This window comes from Engraulis encrasicolus, chromosome 15 (genome assembly GCF_034702125.1).
Source record: "Engraulis encrasicolus isolate BLACKSEA-1 chromosome 15, IST_EnEncr_1.0, whole genome shotgun sequence".
NCBI lineage: Eukaryota > Metazoa > Chordata > Actinopteri > Clupeiformes > Engraulidae > Engraulis > Engraulis encrasicolus.
Window position 1 is genome coordinate 27,945,778 of NC_085871.1, and position 19,890 is coordinate 27,965,667.

General features: G+C 48.5%; 1 protein-coding gene across 1 annotated transcript in view; it reads left to right on the forward strand.

Annotated features, from left to right (window-relative positions):
* arid2 (AT-rich interactive domain 2) overlaps window positions 1-19,890 on the forward strand; it is a 69,492-nt gene that overhangs the window by 40,879 nt on the left and 8,723 nt on the right. Inside the window, exons 6-15 of the mRNA XM_063217327.1 lie at window positions 1,867-1,934; window positions 2,172-2,244; window positions 3,439-3,713; window positions 8,113-8,209; window positions 9,201-9,410; window positions 11,861-12,028; window positions 12,938-13,016; window positions 15,151-15,285; window positions 15,502-15,713; window positions 16,763-19,839. Of these exons, the coding sequence (XP_063073397.1) occupies window positions 1,867-1,934; window positions 2,172-2,244; window positions 3,439-3,713; window positions 8,113-8,209; window positions 9,201-9,410; window positions 11,861-12,028; window positions 12,938-13,016; window positions 15,151-15,285; window positions 15,502-15,713; window positions 16,763-19,839 (4,394 nt within the window). The remainder of the gene's footprint in view (window positions 1-1,866; window positions 1,935-2,171; window positions 2,245-3,438; window positions 3,714-8,112; window positions 8,210-9,200; window positions 9,411-11,860; window positions 12,029-12,937; window positions 13,017-15,150; window positions 15,286-15,501; window positions 15,714-16,762; window positions 19,840-19,890) is intronic.

The window sequence follows — 19,890 nt, forward strand, 5'->3', positions numbered from 1 at the left end:
TTGCCCACCTCTGTTGAGACCACCAGATGTCACTTTCAATGTAGCACTAACACCGGTTTAGTCAACAGCAGTGAGCAGTGCAATGTCAGTGTTATATTTACTAGTATGTATGAGCTACATGGCTATGGATGCCACACTCATTGTCTCTAGGTAGGAAGGTCTGCTTGCCTGACTGCCGGCGTGTGTGATGTTAAGGGTCTTCAGCGGCGAGTGTTTCTGGCCGTGTTTATTTGTTTTGCTTTGCTGAGCCAAGCCGCGCTGCGCTGCGTTGTGCCAGAGCCGACGCCGCTGAATGGCTAAGCAGTCAGGCGTGAGAATCCATAATGCGTTGTCTGAATGGGATCCCCCTCCGTCTCACTCTGGTCATCGGTGCTGTGACTGTGGCATGTACACACACACATTGTCTATGTAACTGTGTTGTGTCTGTTTAGTGGATCTGTTATTTGTAGCTGTGTTTAGTCTGTTTTTAAATCTGTTTACCTGTGTCTGTCTGTGTCTCTGTGCATCTCTGTTTAGTTTAAGTGATGTTATTTCTATCCAGCGGAATATAGGGCACTTAAAACGGCAACTAAGAAGGAGAGGCAGAGAGGCGGTTGACCTTCCAGAGAGTAGCGTGGGCAGGGAAGGGCAGGGCATCTGTACTCCTTCGCCACACATGTTTAATTAAACAACAAAAAGTTGGAAACGGAAGGCCATCTCACACTCGCACCCCTGTTTACCCGGTCACGCCTCCCTCAACTGCACTCTCCTTCAACTAACTTACACTTGCCCTGCATGATTGATGGAGAACAGCACACTTTCTATCATTCTCTTTCTCTCTCTCTCTCTCTCTCTCTCTCTCTCTCTCTCTCTCTCTCTCTCTCTCTCTCTCTCTCTTTCTTTCTTTCTTTCTTTCTTTCTTTCTTTCTTTCTTTCTTTCTTTCTTTCTTTCTTTCTTTCTTTCTTTCTCTCTCTCTCTCTCTCTCTCTCTCTCTCTCTCTCTCTCTCTTTCTTTCTTTCTTTCTTTCTTTCTTTCTTTCTTTCTTTCTTTCTTTCTCTCTCTCTCTCTCTCTCTGTAAATGCATCTGTTTCTCTTCCATTTTCTCTCTCCCTCTATCCACCCTTCCAATCGGCTTGCTTAGGCCCTTGAGTGCCTGTCAGTTGGCAGACAGGTAGGCCACATTCACGGAATTACCCACAGGCTGAGCTTCACTCTCCACCGCCCAGCTGACTATTCATCAGCTCTGGTGGTTCATTTGTTCGTTCATGAGCGAGACGGGGTGAGATAGGGAAAGAAAGAGAACCCCAGAAAGCTGTGCAATGTGCTCAGTGTCTTGGCGGCATTTCTCCTGGGACCATTACTGGTCCTTCTAACCATTAGTGAACACAACCTCTTGTGACTTTCTGTTGGTGTTTTCTATTGTGGTTGTCTGTGTTTGTTTCGAGAAAGATGTAGAAGAGATGGGACAGGTAGCTCGGAACCTGCCTCCTGCCCGTACTGCCTTTAACTCCGTTACAGTACGGCTTCAAGACCGTTTGGCCAACTGGCCAGAGCTTCCCCGTCAGAAAACGTCATCGGAGATAGTGTTTCTGGACTTTGTTTACATTTTTGAATCTACATCGTAGACTGGAGGGACAGAGCATTGGTTATTTGATGCAGAAATGAATACTTGTCTGGCACAAGGGATGTTGCAGAGGTGTTTACAAAACTACAGATCTGAAGTGAGGAATGAGTACCGTGGCTTCTACTTTGGGAGTCCCAGAGCTATGCCCATTTTCTTAATTGGCGATTTCATTATGGCGGTGGAATTGTTTTGTCTAGCACATTCTCTACATCCTTCTGTGGCTAAATTTTGTGCATGTGTGTTTGTCTGCTTTCTTCCACAGCGTTGGGAAGCTTTTCTGCCGTGTTTGGGCTGGATTGGAAGGAGAAGACATCTCGGGACTTCAACCAGGTAAAGGAGACAGAAATCAGCCGCTGGCAGTTGAAAAAAAAAACAAAAAAAACATAGTTTATACATTTTTCATGCGCACCCACTGCTTTTTCTTTTGTGCATGAGAAAACCCATATTGTCGAGGGGTTATTTTTTAAGACATCTCCTCTCTCTCCCTTCTCTCTCTCACTCTATCGATCTCTCCCTCGAGTAAAAAGTTCTAATGGAACTCCCTCTGCCCATTTCTGTCTCCCACAGTTCTGGAAGGATGTCATCGAGGACACAGAAGTGCGAGATCTTATCCTAGACAGCAGAACTGCTGCATCACCAGGTAACGGAAAAAAGAATAATATATTGTTATTCTGTTTCTCAAAAAGCTTCAATACACATCTGGGTCGTAACCAAAAATGCTGGAAAAATTGTTTCTCCCAAAAAAAAAAGAGTTTACACTGGAGTGCAAACCAAAAAAGGGGATATCTAAACTAAGAAAATGCTCTGAAGTACTTTTAAGAATTGCCAACTCCATCGACGTTGGAATTTAAAGGCACTTTGCCCATGTATAATCTAGCATGTATTTAGTCTGATCCATCAATCATTCTGTCAGATCTACATCTCACAGGGCTCTCACTGTTTATTCACGCTGTTTATTCAGTGTGTGCCACGTTGGTGCATAGTCTCTTTGCACTGTATAATTGGGGATGCAAACATCAACATACCGTTGCCAACCTGTTGCTTCAGGTTTATGGAACGAACGGTGTAATTTGATAGGCTATTGAGCTGTTGGCCCTTACAATCACAGGACTGCATCTTGGAAGAATAAAAGCTTGTTTATCTTGCTGCTCAGACATACATGACCAACTATGGTATTGCTCTCATCCTCTTCTTCCTCTTCATCTGTCCTTATCTAACCTTAGGGGTGTAAATCACAGCCTCCATGACGATACGATACGGTATCGATTTCCTAAAGCAGGGATTTGATTATTTTTGATACTTAAGAATTCCCCACGATGCGATGCAGTTCAATTAAATCATTGGCCGTAGGATTGATGCATCGATACATTTCGATTATTATTTACACCCCCATCTTACCCCGTCCTCATCTTCAGTCGTTCTGCTCGTCCTCCCTCTCATCTACCTCTTCTCCTCCTGTATTCCTCTCTCCTGTCTTCGTCTTTTGCCTTCTTACTCTGCCATCCACCTCTCCACTTTTCTTCCTCTTCTGGTTCTCTCCATCCCCTCTTACCTCCGCTCTACCTCCCTCCCACTCATCCTGTTCCCCTGGCCTCCATCTACATACACACACCTTCTTACTCTTTCTTCCCTTTCATTCTTCTTTAATCCTCCTCCTTTTTTGACACATGCCCTTGCACTTCTTCTCCTCTCCTCCTCTACTCTGTCCTCCTCTACTCTCCTAATCCTGCTCTACTTCCTCATTCCTTTCCTCATCTTTCCTCGCCTTGTTGTCTTCACCTCCTCTCCTCTTTTATTCCTCCTCTTAACAACATCTCCTCTCCTCCTCCACCAGACGTCGAGCAGACCGTGCAGACGACGACAGACCCCCACCGGCGCTCCTCGTCGCTACTGTTCCACCCGGCGCGGGAGCCCGGTCTGGGCGACGTGGAGGGCCAGCGCGTGCTGCAGGTGGCCCTGATCCTGCGCAACTTGTCCTTCGAGGAGGCCAACGTGAGGCTGCTGGCCACCAACCGTACCTGCCTGCGCTTCCTGCTGCTCTGCGCACACTGCACCTTCGTCTCGCTGCGCCAGCTCGGCCTCGACACCCTCGGGAATGTCGCCGGCGAGGTGAGGCTCGGAAAAAGTCTCTTTTTTGTTTTACAGTTCAAACTGAATGTGTAGTCTAAATGGGTGTCTACGGCCAGATGGCTCCTTGCAGGAGGACGACTCGCATGGCAGAGCCCTGATTTAGATATTTAGGGAGTGTGTGGTATGCAATATGCTTAGATGCTGGCACATTGAGTGTTGCAAAGTCGATTTGCAGTCCTAAGCTCCATTTTACTCACAAAATGTCCTTACAAATGTCTCTTGTGATGGGAGAAGGGAGTAGCTGGATATTGTGAGGTGTAAGGAAAGGCATGCAGCACCACCACCAAAATCGTAATTCCACATTTTGGGTCCAGGTGTCCGTAGGCATTGTCATTTTCCACAACAGGACCACCCACAGAGATGGCTGAGGCACCTGCTCTTAAGGTGGCTTGCTTTCAATTGACTGACACTCCCTGGCTGGCTCCAATTACACAGCTCTCCAAGGGCAATAACGGGTCATATTTTCAAAACTGAAGGAACAGAGAAGAGAGGGGCCAAAAAGAGGAGCTGAGAAGAAAAAAGGGGAAGGGGAGGCTACTTTCCATGTAATATTATCTGTTTGCGTGTGTGCATGCATACGTACGTGTGTGTGTGTGCGTACGTGCTGATCTGTCAGCCCCTTTACAGTGCAGAGGGGGAAGAATCTTTTCTTCATTTTTTGTTTTTTCATGATAGTCGGGGAGGAACGGTAGCTTACCATGCACCCCCCCCACAACAAAACGCCATATGACTTTTTTTAATCTTCAAGATGTCCTGAATAAGAATTTGAGTGGTAACAGTAATATAACTCACTCCCACTATAATTTTTCACATCATATTGTATATGACCCCAGAATGCTCAATGCATTCTAGTAGTACACTGCCAAGACCTCTAGAGCCATGATGCAATTGGTTATCATAGCTTATGATATACCATATGAAAGCTTGGAGTCTGTAGTATACATATATTATATGGTATTTGGTGTACATTTTGCATAGCAACGGTTGCTAGGCAAAGCATCTTCCTTAGCAACCACCATCAGTGATACAGTTCCTCTGCGATTACATTGTGCTATGATGTCTGGATCTAGACTATTTTTCCAAGGTTCAACATGACTTGTTTGAACCTCCAAGATGTCCCTAATAAGAATTTGAGTGGTAACAGTAATATAACTCATTCCTACTATACTCTTGTACATCATATTGTACATGACCCCAGTATGCTCTATACGTTTTAGTTCTATGTCGTAGTAAACTGCCAAGGCCACTACAGCCATTTTGCAGTTGGTTATCATAGTTTGTTATATACAATATGAAACCTTGGAGTGTGCAGTTTATGAATATTGTCATATTCTTGGTGTACCTATAACATTTGTGAAAATATACTTGGTTTAGTGGTATGATGTCTGAGAGCTCTGTTTTTTTCCTCGATTCTTTAAATGACTAATTCTTACATATATAAAGAACTTAAAAGGAAATATATTAACAAGTCCAAACCCTAATGTGATGTTTATAAGTAGTGCACTCACTACTGCAAATATTGACAATGTTGCGATCTGCACTGTCTGTGTCACTGTCACAGTCCGTGCAAGTTGGTGCATAAGAAGACCACAAGACCCCAATAGAAGGAAACCAGTTGAATCATAAATAAAGTTTATTGAACATTTGGGGAAAGGTATAGTCCAAGGCGGAAAGTTCATTTACTGCTACTGCCACTGTCTGTGCTTGACCAATCACTTTCAATTTCACTCTCACTGCTACCATCACAGTGGACTTTACAGTGACACAGTGATACAGCTGGTGATGATGCTCTCAATGGCTCCTCTGTAGAAGGTGGTCATGATGGCTGGTGGGGCACTGACATGCCTCAGTTTGCGCAGGAAGTAGAGGCGTTACTGGGCTTTCTTGGCCAGTGATGCAGTGTTGGTGGTCCAGGAGAGGTCCTCGCTGATGTGCACTCCAAGGAATTTTGTGCTGCTCACCCTCTCCATAGCAGCACCATCGATGGTCAGTGGCAGGAGTTGGTGGTGACCTTTCTGGAAGTTGACAACAATCTCCTTTGTCTTGCTGACATTCAGTAGGAGGTTGAGGATGGATTTGATGTGTGCCATGACCAGCTGTTCGAAGCACTTCATGATGATGGGTGTCAGTGCTATGGGACGGTAATCGTTGAAGCAGGATGCAGATGACTTCTTTGGTACCGATATGATGGTGGCGGCTTTGAAGCAGGAGGGGACAATGGCTTGTTGTAGTGAGGTGTTGAAGATGTCAGTGGAGACATGCTTTAGTTCCTCAGCACAGTCTTTCAGCACCAGTCCAGGGATGTTGTGTGGGCCTGTTGTTTTGTGCGGGTTGTTCCTCGAAGCGTGTGAAAAAGCTGTTGAGGTCGTTCAGCAGGGATGTGTTGTTTTTGCAGCTCCGAGGTGATGGCTTGTAGTTAGTGATAGCTTGGATGTCCTTCCATAGGCTCCGTGCATCTTTGCTTGTGTGTATTCTTGTTTTGCCTTTCTAATGCCTTGTGACAAGTTGGCCCTAGCTGTTTTCAGGCCCACTTCATCCCCAGCTCTGAAGGCTTTGTCTCTTACCCTCAGCAGTCTGTGGACGTCCCCCGTCAGCCATGGCTTCTGGTTGGCTCGAGTGATTATTGTTTTTGTGTCTGTGACGTCGTCTATGCATTTGGTGATGTAGGATGTGACTGTATCTTTATACTCCTCAATGTTTATTTGGTTGTTGTTGGTGGCAACTTGTTTAAAAATATCCCAGTCCGTCATTTCAAAGCAGTTTTGGAGGGCGGATAAATCCCATTCCTGATTATGATGCGCTAATTAATTCTGAAAACCCTTTAAATAATTAAAAAACTATAATATTCTAATACATCATAATTGGCTAACATTGTAGAAGGGAGCCATTTAAAGAATCGAAAAATCAGAGCTGTCAGACATCATATCACTAAACCAAGTATATCTTCCCAAATGTCATAGATACACTATAATAACAAATATGGTAATATTCATAAACTACACACTCCAAGCTTTCATATGGTATATAACAAGCTATGATAACCAACTGTAAAATGGCTGTAGAGGCCTTGGCAGCTTACTACTACATAGAACTAAAACGTATAGAGCATACTGGGGTCATGTACAATACGATGTACAAGAGTATAGTAGGAATGAGTTATATTACTGTTACCACTCAAATTCTTATTAGGGACATCTTGGAGGTTCAAACAAGTCATGTTGAACCTTGGAAAAATAGTCTAGATCCAGACATCATAGCACAATGTAATCGCAGAGGAACTGTATCACTGATGGTGGTTGCTAAGGAAGATGCTTTGCCTATGCAAAAGGTACACCAAATACAGTATAATATATGTATACTACAGACTCCAAGCTTTCATATCGTATATCATAAGCTATGATAACCAACTGAATCATGGCTCTAGATGTCTTGGCAGTGTACTACTAGAATGCATTGAGCACTCAGGGGTCATATACAATATGATGTGAAAAAGTATAGTGGGAGTGAGTTATATTACTGTTACCACTCAAATTCTTATTCAGGACATCTTGAAGATTAAAAAAAGTCATGTGGCGTTTTGTTGTGGGGGGGGTGCATGGTAGGCTACCGTTCCTCCCCGTCTATGAGTGGTTGGGCACTCCCACCCCTCCTACTGCACCTCGTTGCGGTGTCCTCTCCTCCTCATATGTCGACCTGAGTCTCCACTCTGACTCCAGGGCATGGTGATCTTCAGACAGATCTTCAGTAGCTGCAGCCAGGGCTGTTTGATTAATACTCTAGGACTCTGATGCTGCAACGGGAGTGTGTCTCTGCTCCTCAGAGGTTCTCTTCTGTGCATGTGTGCGCGTGCGTTCGTGTGCGCGTGTGCGTGCACGCATTACCTGTGTGTGCGTTTGAGTATAAATGTCGGTTCTGTTGCATTTTTCCCCACCTAAAATATCTGAATGCTTGTACTCTCTACTACTCTCCTGGCTCACACAACCTTGGGCCTTTTAAAGGGAGCGCCTGTCCACCCACACACACACAGATATACACATTCAAAAAAATTTCATTTGTCAGTGGTAGCAAAGGTGTACATTTTGAAAAGATGCGGGTTGTGTACAAGTGTGTGTGTGTGAGAGAGAGAAACAAGTCTGTTTTTTTTGTCTGTTTTCTTGTACTGTCGTATTTTTTTTTTACCAGCCCCTGAATGCCCAATTCTTAGAGTTTATTTTGTTTCAGACGAAACATGGCAGTTCAAAGATGAAAACATTTAACATGTCTGAAAGAAAAGAGGCTTTAAGAATTGATATAACTCTTAGACATAATGAACATCATACATGTAGCCCCTGATTATATTTCTGAACACTCTTGTTGTTGTTGTGTGCGTCCCCTTCAGCTGCAGCTAGACCCGGTGGACTTCCGGACGACCCACCTGATGTTCCACACCATCACCAAATGCTTGATGTCCAGGGACCGCTTCCTCAAAATGAGAGGTGAGGGTTCTTCTCTACACACATCCAGGGCTTTAAATTAACACCGGCCAAATGCTGGTGGAATTTGAGTTTGGCTGGTAGAAAATTACTTACTAGCCACGTTCACCCATTACCGCAGAGATACACCAGCGGCGATCTGAGCGAGTCGAGCGACGAAAGTAATTGACTTCGTATTGAGTCGAGAGACAAAAGCGATTCTGGAGACCAGAGCGATTTGCGCGACGAGCGCGACAATTTGAAGTTGAAATCTTTTCAACTTTCTATGACGCGGTTCGGCGACAAGCCGCGACAGCCAATGACTGTATAGAGGTCAGTGACCACAGCCAATGGGAATGCTTGAATGCTTTGCCTTCTGCCTGTACGGACATCCTCTAGTCTCCTCAATCTCTCGTATCGCTTGCTGCTACACTCGCTTGAATCGCGTCGCCGCTGGTGTATCTCTGCGGTAAGGGAGCGTTTGGCTGGTAAGGTTAACGTCTATTAGGCATTTTTGCTGGTGATGAAAAAAAAGTTAATTTAGAGCCCTGCACGCATCCATTATCCATACTACACGCAAAATACAAACCTGAAATGTGTGAACGAGAGCCTGGTGAAAGTTGTGATGTGTGATGAGATGAATAGTGTGGTTTTATGTAAACCCTCTTTTCACCTTGCTCAGGGATGGTCTCATCCATTTTCTCAGTGTTTTGTGAAAACAAGCAAAACTGCAAAATTGCTCTACTGTTTTTTTATTTATTAACAAAGACCAACTGTACCTTGGGACTCAGCATGGCAGTTTTATTTTTCTTTCAATACCATTGTCCAACAGTCCTAGTGACAGATTTGTTAGCTTGACTTTTCCCAGATTTACTTATGTTGAGTTGAATATGTGCTGGACGTGGATGCACAGTTAACTTAAAAAAACTCTTCCGTTATCCCCTCTTCGCTTTCTCTCTCTCTCTTCTTCTTCTTTTTTCCTCCCCTTCTCTCTCTCGTCCTCCTCTTCCTTCAGCGATGGAGATCCTGGGCAACCTGAGCAAGGCGGAAGACAACGGCGTGCTGATCTGCGAGTACGTGGACCAGGACTCGTACCGCGAGGTGATCAGCCTGCTGACGCTGCCCGACGTCATGCTGCTCATCTCCTCCCTGGAGGTGCTCTACCAGCTCACCGAGCTCGGGGAGGTCACCTGCTCCAAGATCTCCTCCGTCGAGAGGAGTATAGGTAAAGACACACACACACACACACACACACACACACACACACACACACACACACACACACACACACACACACACACACACACACACACACACACCAGCTCTCTGAACTAGGGGAGGTGATCTGCATACAGACAGCAGAAACATGCACACAAAATACACACACACACACACACACACACACACACACACACACACACACACACACACACACACACACACACACACACACACACACACACACAGACACACACACAGACACACACACAGACAAATACTTGACGTTAATACATGACGCATACAGTATCTACCAGCTCACTGACCTTGGCAATTCTTCTTTTCTGCTCTGTAGCCACATACGTGTACCTATATTCCTCTTGACGGAGGCACACTCAGACACTTTTAACATCTTAAGAAACTGAGGACTCCAGGCTCTTCTATTAGGTTACTTACCTCTTAACTTAACCTGGTTTACTCCTGAACCAGGTTTGTAGTATAGGCCCTTGGTCACGTGCTCCAAGACCTCCTCTGTCGAGAGGAGTAATAGGTACGGTGTCATAGACAGCAGATAAACACACACGTACAGTCTTGGAGTGCAGGAATACACACACACACACACACACACACACACACACACACACACACACACACACACACACACACACACACACACACACACACACACACACACACACACACACACACACACACACACACACACACACACAATTCCAGGTAGCTAAGGGCAGGGAGGTTATCTGCTCCAAGGTCTACCCCGTCGAGAGCAGTAATGCTATACAAGCACTCACTTTTCCCCCGATATAACCTTATGGACATAAAAGATGTTTGCTACACAACGCACCCACGCGCCCTTTCAAGTAGCTCTCACACACATACTTATGGCAGTGGAGGACCCTCAGCTCTGTAGTAGTACACATGATAAAAGGGCCTTGAAAACCTCCATCTAGTATGGAAGTGTACGTGAGATGGGAGAAAGAGGAAAAAGAAAACACCAATGCCTTTCTCACTCCAAGAGTGACCTATGTATAACTGAGCGACAGAAGTCATTATTTCTCTTTGGAGGGCACGCGACCAGAGCAAATTTTAACGATAAATAGTCAGCTAATATTATGGTACTGAGCTATGATGCGGTTTGGCTAAAACTGATTGGAATGTTCATAACTCTGAATGTCCCAGGCTATCAAACCAGAGCTGTTATGTGATTAGCTAAATCAAACATGTCAATGTCAGGTCCAGAGCGAATACAGCAAATTCAAGGCGAAAATTCTTCTGCTACCAAACAGCGTAGGTCGCTCTTTCTTGGTGTGGACAAGGCATAAGTGTTGTTATTTATTTGGTATGGACACCTCAGTACATCCTCACCTGAACACTTTCCCTTCTACATAGAGTTTCTGACGGCTGTTTACTCCTCTGTGGAGTTGAGTGAATGTCCAGCTCAGGCAGCAGCTCCTTGTTTTTAATGCACCTTACGGCTGCTTGAAGCTGATGGCCTAATTGACTTGACTCTCTGTCCCCCCTCTTGCTATTGCTTTCTCTCTTCCTCTCTTCCCCTCTCTGTCTCTCTCTGTGCGCCGTTTCTCTCTTTCCACCTTTCCGCTTGTCTTTGGGGAATCAATTACTCCCGACCTCCGTTTCTAAGGCGCGCCTGGTCAGACATAATAAATTAGAGCCACCTCACTGCAGCGTCCCTAGTGAGCGACGGGGCCCAGGTTGTTCGCTGGACCATTTACAGCTTTCTCTGTTTCAGCACCGTACTGAAGGAAAAAACAACATTGTCCGCTGATCATTTTTAACGTATTTGCGCTTTGCATAATTCATGATGTTTCGCTTTTTTATTCAGCCAGGAATGGAAATTGGAAGCGTGAATTTGTCCTTTGGTGTTGTTAGAAGTTATGATTGCATATAGTCGTTTTTAACTGTAAAACAAAAACAATGCCCTGAACAATCTGTCCTGTTCCCAGGCTGCTTACTGTTTCGCATAATTAGGGATTTAAAAATGGAATCTGTTAGCAGCAGCTAATATTGGAAGTGTTGTGTGTACATTATTTCTGTGTGTGTGTCCATACCTGCTAGAAATACTATTACCTGGTGCAGACTGAATAATCAAGCGCGCGTGTGTATGCATGTGTGCAGGCATGTACATGATGTGTACGTTGTGCACACATGTATGTGTGTGGTGTGCAACGTTCATACATGTGTGCGTGTCCATGTCTGAATGAGTCTAAATGCATGTTGTCTTGCTATTATGTCATAGACTTGATGGTAAGACTGGTGTATCTCCTCCCAACCTTGCTGGTGAGGTTGGTGTGCGTGTTCATGTCTGTATGAGTCCTAATGCCTGTGATCCTCCTATGCTGTAGACTTGATGATGAGTTTGGTGTGCGTGTTCATGTCTGAATGAGTCTAAATGCATGTTATCCTCCTGTGCCGTAGACTTGCTGGTGAGGCTGGTGTCCATTGACCTGCACACATTTGGTCCCGACGCCCTGACTGCCGTCAAGCTGATCGAGCACCAGGCGGCAGCCAGCCAGGTGACGGAGGTGCGGCCCCAGATGATCGAGCACGTGCCCCCGCCCATGCAGGCGGGCCCACCTGGACAAGGTGAGCAACTCCACTTGTCTCTTAGTAATAATCCATATGGCCCTGCCGTGGCCTAACGCTGGGGCACTGGGTTACTACGCCGGCGACCCGGGTTCGATTCCGGCCCTGGGTCATTTGGCGATCCTCCCCCATCTCTCTCTCACACTCGCTTTCTGTCACCTCTCATACTGTCCTATCAAAATGAAGGCAAAAAAGGCCCTAAAAAATATTTTTAATAATAATTTAAAAAAATCCATATGATGCTTCACAAGATGCCCAAGGACACACGCAATGAAACAGAAAGTTAAAATAGTGGCTCTTACACATGAAAACACGCACATAATCATAAGTAAACACATCCCCAGTGCTGAAGACGGGGATAGTACATTCATAGGGCTATGGTGTCATCAAAACAAACCTAGAAATGGATGCACCCGCATGCAGATGCACCCGCATGCAGATGCATCCGCATGCAGATGCAGATGCACACGCACACTGGCACATGCACACTGGTACAGACGTGTATACACACACACACACGCACACACGCACACGCACACACACACACAGGTCATAAGTCATGGAGGCAGCCATGTACCTCTTATGTCATCACTGGCTGTCTCATGCCTGTGAATGAGAGCTGACTGCTCATCACCTCATAATCATTATCTCCACACCGCCATCTTCTGGCCAAATGGGGGAATTGCATTTTTCTCCCACACTGGCAGAAATTAGTTCCTCCCTTGCTCAGCAGAACATCACAGTGTTAGGGAATTGGAAACGCACACACGTTGGTTTATTAATCAGTTGTGCAGGGGTGGTGTGGAGGAGAACATTTATTGAATATTTCATAAGATATTTTGCACTGTTACATGTTTTTTTTGCCTAATCTTCTAATCTTGTTCCCATCTGGTTTATTCTCCCTCTCAGCAGCACCCAGAGTCCCTGTTCAGGCGGGGCCTCCCCCTGGCATCGTGGAGCTGGATGGGGAGAAGTTCACCCTTCAGTGGTAAGTTCATTTCATTTGCATTCAATGCAACATCGCAGACACAAAGGCTCTTGCGTAACGTCACGATTTCCGATGATGGTGATTATTACACAGCAGGGGGTGCGGCTACATGGGCCAGCCAATTCTGCGTATGTGACGCAATATTCAGTTTTATATGGAAGTGTCTGTCTGGCCAACTTGCTTATTCGTAGTTCTTCCTAGCCTGCTGGACGCTGAAGTTTTTCAGCTAGTGAGTGGGTCTGGCCTCAGATCTGAGAACGTTTGAACGCTGTGCCCTGAGTCAGGCAAAACCAATCACAACGCAGAGATTTGTTTTGAATCAAAGTGGGCTGGGTTTTGAGGAATGACGACTAACCTCGCAACACCGTTGGGAAAGCACATCAACGGCAAAGATCACCGATTGGTCAGAGTGCCGGCACGGTTTGAAAAAACAACAGGTTGTTCTCATCAACAATCTTCGGAGGTATTGTTCATCGGGGCCAGACTAAATTACTCCGGTCTCAAATTTAGGCTGGTTTATCAGGCTAAGTTCTTCCTGCTCCTGAAGTAATTGGGAGCAAATCAAAAAGAAGTGCTATGCACGTGTTACCGGAGTCGTTGACCTGATTGGCTTTCATATTGACTCCATCCAGTCTAATTTAATAAGCATTTGAGAAACGGTCGTCGATTTCATCTCTGAGCTTCTTGTCTATGGAAGATTTTCTAGACCAATCTATGTGTATACGCTCATTGAGCCAGCTATGGAATGGAATTTAATGATTTGGTGGTTTATCATGCAGATGCATTGCCAATATATTTACTTGCAATATTAATATATTTTTAGAGCATGCCTGGTTCGTTGCCAATGTTAACTTACTCCAGTGTTGATGTTTTTATGAGTCATCATTATGAAATGGATGCGTTTATGATTCATCGTTGTCATTTAGAGGAAGTAGTGACACTCGGTCACTGGGCAAACACTGTGGCAAAGAAAACTATGCATTTTTGCTAGTTACATAAAAAGCCTCACTTCAGCATTTTTGTAGTTTTTGTACTTTTTTTTCATTGTATTGGATATCTAATGTGCTATATCACTACATTGGTGTGGGCAATATGCTGTGAAAGCATAGTGTTTACCTTTGTGTGATTCCTTGTCGTATACTTGCGTGTGCCCTGGAAAATATTGAAGATCTTTATTGGTTTTTCAGAGATTGAAGCAATCTTGCGTTTAAAGGTCTACAAATACTGCCAAAGTCGTTCAACGCAGGATTGGTCCCTAGACCCAGTCTTGGACCCATAACCTGCTTGATAAGCTGCAGCATTAGGAGTCAGACACAAGTGAACCTCTTAGTACAGTCAGTAGAGCATCCTTTTGAGATGTTGGGAGGAAGGTTTTAACACTGAGCCACGTTTGCTGGCGAATTGAAAGTGAAGTAATCTCCATTATTCATTATGATCAGTGTCAGATAATGACTTTGACTGCAATGGCGGACTGCAATGGCGGACTGCAACCTCTACATTTAACCAATTTCACCTGCACATAATAAGTGCTGTGGCCGCTGCTTGCACTACAGGCTGAAATATGTGGAAAAAGTCTTCAGTGAAAAGTGAAAAGTCTTTCCCGTTAGTCATTGTGATTAACTCATCACATCACAACAGTGCATGCCACTGAATTGTATTCCTCGAATAATCATAACCATTCTTTATTCAGGGGAACGTGCTTGTGCTTTTCCAGCAATGCCCTGACCATAAGAATCCTAAAAAAAGAATCAATGTAGCAATGAATCAAAAATAACACTGAATAGGGGGGTGTTGTGGCGCAGCGCTCTAAGCCCCCCACATTTGGGGTTGCATGTCCACCCACGGTGACCCCGGTTCGAGTCCCGTCGGGGTCATTTCCCGATCCTCCCCTGTCTCCCTGTCCCATTCGCTTCCTGTCTCCATCTTCGACTGTCCTGTAAAATAAAGGCATAAAAGCCCCTAAAAAAATAATAAAAAAAATAACACTGAACAAAAGCTTCCAAAAAATGTAATGCTTTATTATAACTGAACAACTACCTTACAATGGAATTCAGTGTCTGTGTTAAACCCATCATGCATTGCATACATGTAATAACCGGCTTCTGGCTGCTGCTGTTGCTTGTTTGCTCCGCAGGCTGAACGCCCACTTCGAGGCGAACGATGAGGGCTCGGTGTCACGGACGGAGATGTACTCAGAGTACCTGGCCACCTGCAGCAAGATGGCCCGCAGCGGCATCCTCACCTCCTCCATCTTCTACAAGTGCTTGAGGTAAAACATGGCTGCAAAACGCTGCCTGTAAAGCAAGTCTAAAATCAGACTTGACATAACATTAGTTCTCGATGCTGGAAAATGGTCGCAGCATCCTTAATGCACTGGCTTTTCCCTCCAGAACCATGGTTTCCAACTTCAAGCAATACTAAGTAATGATCACAGCTCATTTTACGTAGTAACACTGAAAAGAAAATGTGCTCTCCACCACATCAGGACGATCTTTCCCAATCACGCGGTGAAGCGCATGGAGGAGACGAAGGCGAACGCCCAGGCCCAGATCCACGTGGTGGGCATCCGGAGGAGAGCCATCCCCCTCCCCATCCAGCTGTACTACCAGCAGCAGCCACCACAGCAGCAGCCCAGCCCCGTACCACCCGGACACAAGCAGGAGCCCCCCTCGGAAACCCCTCAGGCACCCCCCACAGGTACAGTACAGACCAGTCCACACACTACAACCCCCTCTCTCTCTCCAACACCACACAACACCCTGCTATTTGCAGTCTGTATAATGCCATGTTACCTGGGCTAGGAGTCAACCGATTAGAGCTCAGACTTGCTGTTTCGCCAGCTGCACAGGAGTACATTTCACAAGTGTATGTCTGTCTGACTGAGATCATGTCATCATCTGCCCAGTATGTCCCACAGTCCCCGGTCTCCAACAGCTGGGACACCGTGCTGTTAGCAAGACCCTCAACTATCGCCAACCCCTAGTCTCTATCTAACTCCATGTTTCAGCAAATGTGGCGGCATGCTGTTTGCATTCTGTTTTGTAAAGTGGCAGACTGGCTGGGCCAAGAACCAACCGATTAGAGCGTGGGCTTGCTGTTTCACCAGCTGCACAGGATTACCTTTCACAAGTATTTCATTAACGCATGTCTGTGAGTCTGTGTGTCTGTGATAGTAGGCCTGTGGATTAAACATAAGTGACCGGCAGTTTTGTGACATGCAGACCCACCTAACTCAGATTTTATGTATCTAACTAGACTTCATCCAGAGAAGTTATGTTTGTTATGGTAATGGTTGTTATAAGGCAGTACAAGTCCAATACAAAATAATCTTGGGGAAGCTTCATGTATCTTTAAATACAGCCAACCGGTCACTCAATAGTGTTTATTCCCAAAATATCAAGCAAGCTTGGTTTGTATGAATGGGATTGCAAACATTGGAAATGCAACAAAATGCTGTGCCATGGTAGTGCTTCTTCCTGACTCTAGCTTTTGAAATGTGTGTTTTGCATGTCATCATTGAGTGTATGTATTATATTTTTGTTTTTGTATTGAATATTCTTACATACTGGTAAATAAAATGCCGGGTTGATAGTATTCAGGCTTAGTGCTTGATGTCTGCAAGGACAAAATAGTCATTAGGTGTTGTTTGAGCCTGAATTTTTTACTTTAAAAAAATACCTTAGTCTTTTCTTCCATCAGACCTGAAGATGTATGTATTTCTGCATTACGTTTGGATCTCCCCACAGGTCTCCCACCTGGCATGGCTGGTCAGCTCATCCGGGCGCCACAGATGACCTACGCCATCCAAGCAGGGGCACCCCCACACGCGCGCACCCCTCCCCCCCAACCACAGCAACCCGGCATGCCCATCCCACCTCCCCGCTTCCCCCCGGCCAACGCAGCCAACCCCGGCGGCCTTCTCCAGCAGGCCCCCATGCCCACCACTGTCACCCCCATGCCACTGAGACCGGGTGGCAACCCGGGCATGCCCAACCACAGTGGGGTGCCCGCCACCGCGGTCGCCCCCCAGCAGCAGGGCACCCCTCCTCTCCCCCTCCACCCTCATGCTCCCCAGCAACAGCAGCAGCAGCAGTTGCTGCATCACGCACCCGTCACGCTCTTCCAGCAGGGGGCTCCACCTCAGCAAGCCCACATCTTCGCCGGACGGGTGCAGGGTGTCCCAGGGCAGCAGCAGCAGCGGTTGCCCCAGCCGGGTGGTGTGGTCGTGGGCACAGCTGGCCCAGAGTCCTCCTCCCCCTCCCCGCAGCCCCAGCCCCAGCAGGTGGTGCTGACCTCGGCGCCGCAGTTTGCCACCGCCTCATCCATCGTGGCGGCGGGCGGACAGGTGTTCACGGTGGCCGCCGGCGTGCAAGGCAACGCCCAGGGGCCCCGGGTGACGTTCCAGAACATCGCGCCCAAGCCCGCGCCACAGCTCCAAGGTGCTGGCCAACAACAACAACAACAACAACAGTTCTCACAACAGCAGCAAGCTCAGCAACAACCTCAGCCACAACAGCAGAACCTGGTCATTGTTAGTCAGAACCCCCAGCAGAACCCGGCAGCGTTCACGCCGGGCATCCACCAGATCGTGCTGGCCAACCCCTCGGGGATGCCCACGGGCCAGACCATCCAGCTGGCACCTGGGCAGCCTCCCGTCACAGGTGGCGCTACCCCACCAACGTCCGGTCCCCTCCAGCAGCAGCCTCAGCAACAGGGTGTCATGGGCAACCCCTCGCACCCGGGTCAGCCCGGACCACCGCCCACGGTCAGCCAGATGCTCTCCGTCAAGCGCCAACAGCAGCAGCAGCTCCCGCTCGGCCACCCCCAGCACCCGCAGCAGGCGTACCCTCAGCAGTCGTTGTCCCCCCAGATGCAGCCCCTGCCCCCCGGCCCACAGCCTACCTCCACCGAGTCCAGCCTGATCAAACAGTTACTGCTTCCAAAGCGCGGGCCCTCCACGCCGGGGGGCAAGCTGATCCTGCCGGCCCCCCAGGTGCCTCCCCCGGCCCCGGTGGTCAGCAGCAGCGGCGGCGGGGGCGGTCTCATGCCCCGGGCGCCCAGCCCCAGCCCCCACCACCAGGTGGTCTACCAGGTCACCAGCGGCGGCGGGCAGAGCACGCAACAGCAGCCTCCTCAGCAGCTGAACGTGCAGCTGGTGCCAGGCGCCCACCCCCACCCTCACCACCCCCACCAGGGCGCCGTGCAGACGGTGCCCATCTCCAACATCCAGCTGCTGCCCGGCCAGCATCTCATCTCCACCAGCACCATCCACCACCCGCACCCCCACCAGGTACCAGGTACGCCCGCCAACCAGGTCACGTTCACGGTAGTGCCAAACACGGGCTTCCCTACCGCCGCCGCCACCACCACGGCCATCGTCCAGGGTGTGCCCACGCAGTTGGCTGTTTCGCAGCAACAGCAGCAGACGACAACGACGATGACGGGGCACCTGGCAGTCAGCGGTGGGGTACCCCAACCCCCGCAACACCCCTCCATGGGGGTCCAGGTGTACCCGCAGCAGGTGACGTCGCCCCCACCCCCCCAGCTACCCTTCCAGCAGCACCCAGGCATGGGTGGCGGGAGAGTGCCCACGCCGCCCGTGGTGCCCGTGGCGCCCGTCGTCCCCGTGCCCGTGCCCGTGTCGGTGCCCTCGCCGCCGTTCCGGGCGGACAAGATCATCTGCCAAAAGGAGGAGGAGGCCAAAGACGCCACGGGGCTGCACGTGCACGAGCGCAAGATCGAGGTGGTGGAGAACGTGGGTGCCGACGGGCCCAAAACCAGCAACGGGGACATCACGGGCCCCAACAACAATGGCAGCAACAACAACGCGCCATCCGACAGCCCCAACAGCAACAACAACGCAGCCAAGCTGCTGAACGGGAGGAAGTGCGTCGACTCGAGTCTACCTCCGCACCACTCAGGGAACAACAGTAACACCAACATCAACAACAGCAGTCAGTCCGCCACAGCGACCGCTGCCAACGGCCCCTCGGTCTGGGAGGGCAGCGACGTGAAAATGACAAATCCCGCTGTCCAGACGCCGCAGACGAACCCCAACTCCAACCCCAGCTCAAACCCGGACCCCCGAAAGCTCCTGGTCAACGGGGTGTGCGACTTTGACCGAGGGGACGCCCTCGGCGGCGGCAAGAACATTCCAAATCACAAAGCTTCCAAACACTTGGGGAACGGCGAGGTGGTGGCCCCCACGGGACACAGAGCAGGGGACGGCACCTCACCCCAACCTCAGCAGCTGGACACTGCCAAAGCAGAGCCGTCGGAGCTCCAACAGCAGCAGCAGCAGCAGCAGCAGCGGGTGGCCAACGGGCCCAAGAGCGGGGTGATCCGGGGCCCGGAGCTCTCCAACGGTCCCTCGGGCCAGGCGTACAGTGGTGACCCCCTACGGCCACAGCAGCCCCCTCACCATCACCTCCACCACAACCCGCACCATCCACAGCCCCCACCCCACCACGCTGGAAATCAGACCCCTTACAGCTCCGAGGTACCGTCCCAGCAACAGCAGCAACATACGCCACCACTGCCCACGAACGGTGCCAGCGGTAGTGAGATGCGGGGTGCCACCAAGCGGCCGGCAGACGACGGGCATCCGTCGGGCATCCCCAGCAAGGTGGGCGTGCGCATGTTCACCATCAGCGACCCCAACAACGCGGGCCGCAGCGCCACCATGGTGGCCGTGCCGGCGGGGGCCGACCCAAGCACAGTAGCCAAAGTAGCAATAGAGAACGCAGCGCAGCAACAGCAGCAGAAGCCCTGCTTGCCTTCAGCCCAGCAGCAGCAGCAGCAGCAGCAGGACAACGCTCCTCAGGTAAGACTGGGTAAAGATGTTGCAGATCTTGCAAGCACTGACAATGGCTAC